Source organism: Pterocles gutturalis, unplaced genomic scaffold, assembly GCF_000699245.1.
Source record: "Pterocles gutturalis isolate BGI_N339 unplaced genomic scaffold, ASM69924v1 scaffold7127, whole genome shotgun sequence".
In the NCBI taxonomy this organism is placed as follows: Eukaryota; Metazoa; Chordata; class Aves; order Pterocliformes; family Pteroclidae; genus Pterocles; species Pterocles gutturalis.
Genome location: NW_010110110.1, coordinates 21188 through 31102, shown reverse-complemented (window position 1 = coordinate 31102; position 9915 = coordinate 21188). Strand labels below are relative to the sequence as shown.

At 37.6% G+C, this 9915-nt stretch overlaps 1 protein-coding gene across 1 annotated transcript in view; it reads right to left on the bottom strand.

Annotated features, from left to right (window-relative positions):
* Nucleotides 1-9550, bottom strand: part of LOC104461579 (protein FAM53A-like) — a 49383-nt gene extending 39833 nt beyond the window's left edge. The window contains 3 exon segments of the mRNA XM_010073214.1: nucleotides 1-131; nucleotides 2387-2441; nucleotides 9473-9550. Of these exon segments, the coding sequence (XP_010071516.1) occupies nucleotides 1-131; nucleotides 2387-2441; nucleotides 9473-9550 (264 nt within the window).
* Between the last annotated feature and the right edge of the window lie 365 nt (nucleotides 9551-9915).

Here is a 9915-nt window from a genome sequence, read left to right as displayed (position 1 = left end):
CTGCCATTGCAAACTACCATTACTGGCAGTGCTGGTGCTGAATGGGCACACTGGGAAAGGGTAAACTGAATTCCTTCTTGTGTCAGTCTGAATTGGGCAACCCCCATTTAAAGCTTTCCAAGGACTCTCTTCTGAAAACGAAAAAAAGATAAAGATGAAAGATGCAAAGGAAAAAGACAATTTGTTTTAAACCTAGTTTAATATAAAACCATGAATCAAACTCAAGCTTAGAAGGATGAGCCACAACTTTCACACTATAGTTACCTATCCATTTTTAAAATGGTAGAAAATTCCAAAAACATCAAGACAAAAGTATTTCAGGAGCCAACTGAAGCATTCCAGTATATATGCAGCTTGTTAATGCTTCTTCCTGTATACCGAAGGATTACAGCACTGTGTTTCTTAGTGAGCAACTGGGACAGCTTCCTTGTGCATAGCACACGCCACAATCAAAACCTGTAACAGTGAATAACCTAAGGTACAACCAAAATGGATTAACAAGTAATGTGAGAACCCACCAGGGATTTTTTTTTTTTAAATAAAAGGGCAGGATAATCTCTTCATAGACTGCTGACCTTCACTTGGCTGTTATGCTTTTCTATTAAGAATACCTTATTAAAGAAAGGTTTTGAAGAGATGGGCATTCACATTCTGTGGCATGAAAAGCTTTACTTTAAATTAGAAACAGTGTAAAGTTAAAGCAGACTGCAGATTGTTTCCTTTTTTTGCTCATATTCAAAGTGTAGGGGGGAGGAAAAAAAAAATCTTAATTCAATGCATAAAATAGAGTATCCCTTAGGAACCTCCTGCAAGTTTTACTGTGAATACAGACATAACCCATAGTGCACAACTTCTCATCTGAAGTGGCAATGCTGGGTTAAATGCAGTTTGCCAGCAAAGCCTCTCACTCTTTTGTAAAGCGTTTCTTTGAGAACATTCTGCACATTTTACAGCTGTTCCTCCACATTATACAATGAAGTGTAAGAAGAACTACAGCAGACTTTGGATTTGCAAATTGAAAAGCAGCAAAACTGTTGGCCAGTTAACAGCACTTCATGCTTGGTTAGAAAATTTGCTAATTTAAACCAATTAGCCAAGTTTTACTTATCCCAGCTTTAAAAGAAAGAATATTTTAAATACCAAGTTTTTACCTATGACTATTTTTAAAACCTTCATATAGCCTACACATTAAATACTTGTATATTCTTATAGCTGGCTGTCTAAAGTGAGTTTTAGAGTAATCAACAGATAAAAGATTTGCTGAGTAGCTTTAAAAGTTGCAAACCCAAATAGTTGTACATGTTCCATGCCCAAAGTATGTCATGGATTATCCTGTTTATTTGGATCTTATTTAAAGAACACCCTATTGTCTCAAAATCATTTAACTGTGCAGACAGCTGGCCTATTCAAACAACATGTTTTATTAGAATTCCTCTGTCCTTCCTCCTCGATTCTTTCAGATGGGTACAACCACATACTGTGCTTTGCCTTAAGCATGTAAGCTCTTCAAGGCAGGGACCATCCATAATTCAATGCAAGCAGAATAGCCAACACAATGGGATCCAGATAATGTTTGAAACTCCTAGCATCTACTGTAGGACAATTTCCTAGCTCAGACTGGCCTCATTTTTAAAAATCCCTAGGTAGCTTTCTCCCAGGCTGGGAGGTTGGTTTAAAGTTTGCTGTGGAAAAATAAAAAGTCAAGAGTTGTACATGTATTTAAATTGTTCACATGGTAATGGTATTTAAGATAAAATGCTATTTCCCTTTGAAACCTCACACAAACCAAGATTCACATTTTACAAGGAATTCCACTGAGCAAACAGAAATCCTCCATGCTTAAAGACACAACAGAACATGCAAAATTTCAAGTCCATCCCTTAATAAAGAAGTACAAAGTTTACATATCAATAACTGGCATTTTTATTTTTTACTAGATACAATTTACTTTTATTCTCAATAGGGCCAAAGGGAGAAAATGCAAATAACAGTTGCATGAAGGCACTGGACTTCAACTTACAGTTTGCATCAAGCTAGATATTCTATGTGGCAAAGCACATAAGAAGGTGTGTAAAGACGTGAAAGCTAGCTGAGGAACCTGAAGAGAAGTTTAGCACGAAAAACAGCATTTCTGTGCTTCTCTACACCATAGCAGATATTGAATTAAAAAAAAAAAACAAACGTGTTACAAGGGCCTTTACTATGCAAAGCAGATCACAAGTACAAAACTAACAACCAGCTATTCCCAGTTTTGTTCAAAGACCAGCTTAAACCAGCAGGCTCTACAACAGCATGCTCCATCCCCCTCACCTTATTTACAAAAGAAAGGCTGCTTGCTATACCAATTACCTCAGTAAAACACAGCTAAGGTTTCTGAAGAACTTACCGTTGATTTCGAAAGGGAACAAGCTGCCACTTTTGTTCAGCTTCTCAGATGAGTACTGAAATTAATCAGAATAAAAAAAATTAACTGTGTGAAAGAGCACACATCAAGGAAACTGCATGCGGTCTTCAGTTTCCCTATATGTGCATTTAACAACGTCTTTAAAAGGACAGGGTTTTTTTACTGGGTATCTTGAGAAATTCCTGAACAGCTGATCTTTCTAAACAAAACCTCTAGCATCTATTTATAATGTTTTCTGATACATTGCCAAGTATCAAACTGTTCCAAGAGTTGCAACATCACCCCATGTGAATAAACTGCAAAATTAAGAGTGATAATTTACCCTTAATCAAAAAAACTTTGATTCAATTCTCATTTCAGTGGAGAGGAAATTACAATCTGACAATTGCGTTTCCATTTTCAGTCTTGAGGGTAAAAAGCAAAACACTTCATCTTAAACTAAGAGAGAGGAATAGCTTTATCTAAATTAAATATACAAACTCTTATGGGTCCCCCAAATCAATATTGCCCGAATCAGGCTTTACTAGTATTTTATGTTTTCTTAAGAATTAGTGTAGCAAAATGTCTTCCTATTTCTTAAAGTACAAAAGCCATTAAAAAAAATCTTTCCTATCCAAAAATCACCTTTTGCAGACTGACAGTTTTTTAAAATCAGTGTATTGGTGATGGTTCACTACTCAGAAACAACATCAAATCCACACTTAAAACAAAGACTGTGTGTAAAGGGCTTCAGAATTTATGATCAAGCTTTGTCAGTAGCATCTGCACAGCAAGACAGGTTTGTATGCAGGAAGTTTTCCATTTTCTTAACTGATTTTACCTAGGAAATGTTACTACAAAGGCATTCTTAAATACTCTTTTTCAGACAAAGAACAGAGCTTGCTATCCAGCCTCCTAAAGAGGAGTTATAAATAAACGGCTTAAGGGTCCACCACAGCCCAAGGGCCATTATTTATTCCCCCATCACCACCTCAGGATGGAGAGGAAGAGAGCAACATGCTTTTGTGAACATTGTTTTTTGTGTATAGCCAAAGAAGATAGCATTGTACGCACACTTCCTTTCCAGATACAAAGTCAATTTTTAAACAACCGTCCTTGGGCTACAAAGCTTTTCTTTCTTGCTGTATAGCAACACATGGAGTGCTAGGGACAACTTTATATCCTGGAGCCCCATGTATATAATGAAAATGCTAAGCTATGGCAATATTCCCTTGGTGTTATTGTTTTAGAGGTAGGAAATAATGGAACCAATGACAGGATAGTACAGCAATCAGATTTTTATCTTACTTTTTAATCAACACCTGCATATGAGACAAACCATTTGATTTTTACTTCACATTTGCATCTGTAGATGCATTTTCAGCTTCCTTTTAGAGAAGGCTACTTTAAGTAAACAGCAGAACCCCAAGTTTGAATCTCCATTAGATTTGCCGTTAATGAGCCCTATTCAAACCATCTGAAGTCTGCAACTTGACAGCAGGAGCAGCAGTCACTTTTACTAGTTTGCTTTTCATAACTGCAGTTGCCAGTTATATATAGTATAGACCTTTAAAAAGCTAGTATCAATCATTTCACTAAACAGCTACTAAGGTACCACACAGAACACAGAGCATATGAAGATAAAAGTAACAGTTACATTCCAGCTGCCCCTGAAGGAGAAACAAACAAGCTAAGAGACCTAAAGTTAAGTTTTTTTTTCAGCAAATTCCTCCCTCTACAGTTCTCCCCAAACGAAAGGCAATACCAGTCTATTCAACTATCAGATAGCAGCTAAGGAAAATATATTTTTGGAACAGAATTCCATGTCAAAAAGTCTTAAAGCTATTGTGTCTCAAACCACTTGGAAAAGGGCAAGAATGACCTAATCATAACACAGTAATTTGGGATGTTTAAATGACTGTTCACACGGGCCAAAATCTTGGATGCTTAGAAGGAACAGAACCTCAAGGACAATCCCATGTGGCAATTATTAGACTGATATTTAGTTTTTACAAATTGTTTTCAGCAAAATGCAACTTTAACAAGGTTCTCTTCACAAATGCCTGAGTTATTTGACTACCTGCACTTTAACTACCTTAAAAGCCTTGGCCATCAGGTAGTGACTAAACTACTACGTATCTAACTGCAGCGGAGCACTGAAAGCATTTTTCAAGGGGGGATGGAAAAAAGGGGAATCACATACCAACAGACTGTACTACAGAGAACGACCGCAGTGTTCTCTAACACAACCCCATCCTTCGAGCTATTTCTGATCAGCTTCTAGTGAAGCCAGTGCTCAGTTCCACGACAAAGCAGACATAGTACAACAACTTGTTCTCTTAAGTGAGTTTATACCAAATCCTGTTAATTACAAAGAAGTGCTAATTCTTTGGAGATTCAGAGCCAAAACCCTCACTAAGAATGTCACACATGACACCACATGCAGAAAAGGGACACGAAGCTGCTCCACTCCCAGTAAAAGCTCAAGGCACTGAAATAAGGGTCTAAGGGGAGAATAAGTAAAGAATCTCCCTTATGATATATACTTAGTTTCCTATAACTGAAACTAAAAATACTTGGAAACACTATCTAGTAGTGCATTTTAATGATGTCTGGAAGTCCAAACTTGAGTAGACTATCAGGCTGTAAACTGTTTTATAGGAGGGAGGATCTTTTTATCTATACAGCACATGGTGGAAGTCCCACTAGGTATTACAGTGACAGGGCACTGAACCAGTTTATCAGCTCTGCTGGGTTGGCTGTGCTCTACCCTCCCCCGTTCGTTACATTTGTGCTCTGTCTACCTGAAGCCTCCTGAATGAACAGTGTTATTTTTTATTATGTTCAAAAAGAGACTGCAATTCCTAAAAATTTTGACAGGGAAGTCTGCTACCCTCTGCGTGAGGGAAATCTTCCTTAGAATAAGGCTAAATTATTCAACAAGGTCATTTTCCTGAAAAGGGAACTCAAGAGGTCATGCACATCCATCTTCCAACTGCTGCTTTTTGGATACATGTTAAAAAAACCAACCAGAACACCAAGATCTGATGCATCTTGAGAACTTTCCAGGAAAACAAAAAAGGTACATTTTAAGATTAAGAGACACACAGAACAATGTAACTACAAGTTTCATCTAAGGTTGGAATTGCTTGCTTCATCGGAGAAAGTGGATCTCTTGAAATACTTGTTCAAAAGTAGAACTTCTTTTGTGCATTTGGAGAGACCATGCTCAAAAGGAAAGGAATTGCCTGGTATGACATTTAGGACAGCTCTGCAAGTTTCAGTTGGTTAATTGAGTCTTAGCACCTATTCTTTTGTTAAAATACTAACTTTAAAAGATATCTAGTCTTGAACTGAGTAAATGGAAGAGGCATGCAAGTGAGACGACAATGAATTATAATTTACATCACTAATTTTAAAAAGTGTTCTTTGCTAGCAAAAAAACAACTAACAAAAATAATTTTGGCTATTCTTCTACACAAAGTCCAATCTACTACGCTAAGAACTTCACAGCCTATGCTATCCTCCTCATTCTCAGATCTTCTCTTGATCTTTGTAATTTTAAGATTTATTTTTTTTAATTTCAAGGCAGTTTCTCAAGTTTGAGTACATTTGAATTCTTCCAATTTATCAGCATTCTTTCCATACCAGAGGAAAGTTAGCGTTTATTATTCAAGTATTAATTTAACCACCACCATACAGACCTGACGACTTTCACTGTCTGAACAGGCCATGCCAGACTCTCTACCAATATTCCTCCAAATATGACTAGATAGGAAGCAGTGGAGAAGCATTTGACATTTTCTCAGAATGTGAAGAATGTGATTAAGTCAAGCCACATCTTAGACTCAGCCCTCAACCTTTTTGGCTACTGGCTTTCCATTCAAGTCAGCCTAATTCCAAGTATTTCAACGCATTTCTGTTTCATAAAAATTAATGAAAACTCACATGCACAGAAAGGGTTTATAGTAGAGCTTCTTCATTCCACAAACACTTGTCTAGAGATGCTCGCATTTCCTTCTTAATACCACACCCTGAAGTCTTGTATCTCACACACTGTTACTACACAAACCAAAACTAGCTTCTACGTAAAACCAGAAAAGTACAAAAGCTTTGCCAGAACATACAGAAAAATGCTCAAGACTTTTAACTTAAGATTTAAGAGATCTATGTTCAAGGAAATAGAGACTGTTTGATTTAACAATGCTGTCAACTCACGAAAGCCATAATATGCTCACAGAACATCTTACTGTTGTGAGGCAGAGTCAATCAACCAGGGATATTGTTCTACCTTGGGAAGTACGGTGCCCACGTGAGATAACAGGTTGGGACAACCTTCCTGCTTCTACAGCAGGAAACCAAGTCATTTGGGTTTTTTCTGAAGGCAGGTGCAGCACAAGACTGTACAACACAACTGAGCATACACTGGTCAAATGAATTACACCAGCTTGGAAAATGAGCATGTTGTATAAAAGATGAGTAAAAGAAGCTACAGCCAATATTTTACAACATACTCAGGCAACAGGTAAAGAAAGTACTTGGTCCTCATACAGCTTACACAAACGGAAAAGTGTACTATGTCCTATATGTGTTGTCTTTTTGCCCAGCTTGGCTAGCTGAAAGGTAAATAGCTTTGAAAGAGCTATTCTTTATTTCTTTTATAACCCTCATTTATGAGCTGTATTACAGAATAGCTTGTTCCCAGCTATTTTATCTACTTATGCCAAGACGAACACTTGTGCAGATGCACTGTGGAAGGTATCAGGAAACTGATAAGGGTTAACATTAACCCAGGCAAGAAAGGTTAGTCTTAACCCTCAATCAGCTCACCATTCACCACACGGTCCCACAGAACTTTGTGCCAATGTAAGTAATGAAAAGTGCAGGCAAGACCATTTCAGAACTGCTCTGAATTGCTATTGCTATTAGAAAAAAAAACAACTACAGCATTAACCTGAACTCCTTGACAAAAAGTCTAAATGTGCTAGAGCTGACTCAAGACCTCCCACTAGCAGTGTTTTTACCTTATTAAAATTTAGCAATTGTCTTTACTAGTGGAAAAAGTGTACTTTTTAATATCTTAGGTTCACGTTTTAATCAAGAAGCCATCATTTGCTCCCATGAATCCTTTCAAGTATGGAGCAACCTAGTTGCACATTTTATTCACACTTGCTTCTCCATTTCCACACTTCACTGCACGACTTCCACACTTTCGTGTACAAACAGAACCTATTCCTGGCCTCCGAACCCATTTTCTGCAAGAACTAAAGCACTTACAAAACCAATTACTTGACAGATTAAAGGAGGAGAGGAGCAGGAGAAAGGTGAGGATGAAACTGACAAGACATCACCTGCCATTTTCCAGCCATTTTTTTCCATGCTTATTTGTAAGTACAGATCTACGACACATTCAGCATGCCAACACACTCCTGTATGAACTCAACACAGTGTAACAGCAGCAATTCATCATTCTCTGCTCTTGCAGGTCTCTGGTCCAAAACTTCCTGTGACTATGAGTAAAATGACAGCTCAGTTTCCAAATTTATGCAAAGACTTTGATGCCTCAAAAACTAGAAACTACAAGACGTCGCTATGAATTTAGAGGCAAGCACTGCTACTGGTTACAGGACATCACTGGCTCACGCTTAGGCCCAGAGTTTAGTTACAAGTGATGAGTTCGCCAGTTCAAGAATACAGCAGGTTCCCCAATAAACTGCATATCCCAAGTGCTTCATTAAGCCAGCCAAAATAAATGCAAGCTGAGTAAGCACTTCTACTCTAAGGGAGTTAATGTAATTCCAAGACCTTATATCTGCCTTTCAAGAATAGCATATATTTAAGGTGAAGATAGTAAAAGCAAGTTATCAGAAGAACTCTAAAAGGACCTGTTACATTTTCAAAAATAAAACCATTTGATTAATGTCTGCTATCAGACATCTTTACAGGACAAAGTACTGGGCAAAGGGTCAAGCAATTCACACATGAGAATCACAGGTGCTTGTGCACAAACTCCACCACACTCAGGATACGCTTCACCTGGTTTGGACTCCTGAAATAAATCAGGAAGCAGTTCAGCAACTTAGGTACAACAGAGGCAGAATTTTACTGCTAAAGTAACTGAACATGCTTCAGGTTCCATGCGTGCATTATTATTAAAAAAAAAGAACAGAACTAGAGTTGAACAATACTTTGACATTCAGTCAGGTTTTTTTTCTTTTGGTGTCCCATTGGTACCCTAAAGTTTGACCTATAGAAGGGTGCCATTGCAATTAAAGTCAGTAAAACAAAGCTAGTGCATTACATGAAGAATATGGTCTCGGGGTTCTCAGGGGGGCACCCAAAACTGATGGGACACTCTTTTGCATTACTCACTCTGGAGTACATAATAACCTCATTTCACAAGGGAGATATGAAGAGAATAGATTCCTTACTGTCTGAATAGCATGCTTGAATGACACCACAGACCCACAGATTAAACCAGCAGAAAATAACCCAGTAAATATTACAAAACTTTTCAGAGCACCAGGGACCTGACACACTGATAAAGCAGCTATCTACTAGCATCAACAGTCTGGTAGTCAGTAACTCGACTTTCAGTTCAACTGTATTTACTTGATGACCTGTGCTCCTTCTGCCCAGTGCTGGTAGTTACCTACGTGGTAATAACTGATTTTTGTAAGTAAATACTGTTGTCAGATATCAACAATTGGCTACATGAAATGAAAATTTCATCACATACCAGTACTTGTGGTTTGTGTTAGGGAAAAACAAATCCTGAGAAGTTTTGATAAGGTGTTCTAATGGCTGAAAAGAATTATTTTGGGAAGACAACAGGCTTTTCACTAATTATTTAAAGTGAAGCTGCAAGGTTAAAAAGAACATTAAAATACAAAGCCTCATTTCAAAAAGGACCATACACTGAAGTTTCATTTTTTACCCTTACAATTGTCACCTATCTTGCAAACCAGTCCTAACTTAAATAGCTGAATTGTGGCTGATCTATATTCTTGAATTTGTTATGTAGTTTTGAGTTACTTTAATCTACTTTGCATTTCACATTTATTACATGTTATTTTGGTAGATCCTTACCAGATTAATATTGTACGTTTTACATGTCAGATCATCCAAGCTCTGATTTTGCAGCTTTTCTGTTATTAGTGTTACCATGGTAGTTGTTCCTTTTCCACTGCTCACACTGAAGTGCTGGAGGGTCTTCGGTCTCTTGTTTCAATACTCAGGAGCCATTTCTGTTTTGGTTTAAAGTCTTGGGATTTATGCTTCCATCTTACTGCCAAAGGTTATTTCCAAATGCTGTCAGTGTATCATGTCCGATTTTCTGTAAAACTGGGGCAGAAAAAGAAAAAGTCAGAAAAATTTGTGTATATATCATAATTAAGTGTTGTAATAACAGGACTCGTGTTTGGACCATTCATTCCTGCAAGTCACCACTCTGTGACCAATGCCATTGCCTTGCACTTCAGATCACATGTCTCTATCCGGAAAGAATACTCCTATGGAGAACTCATTGATTA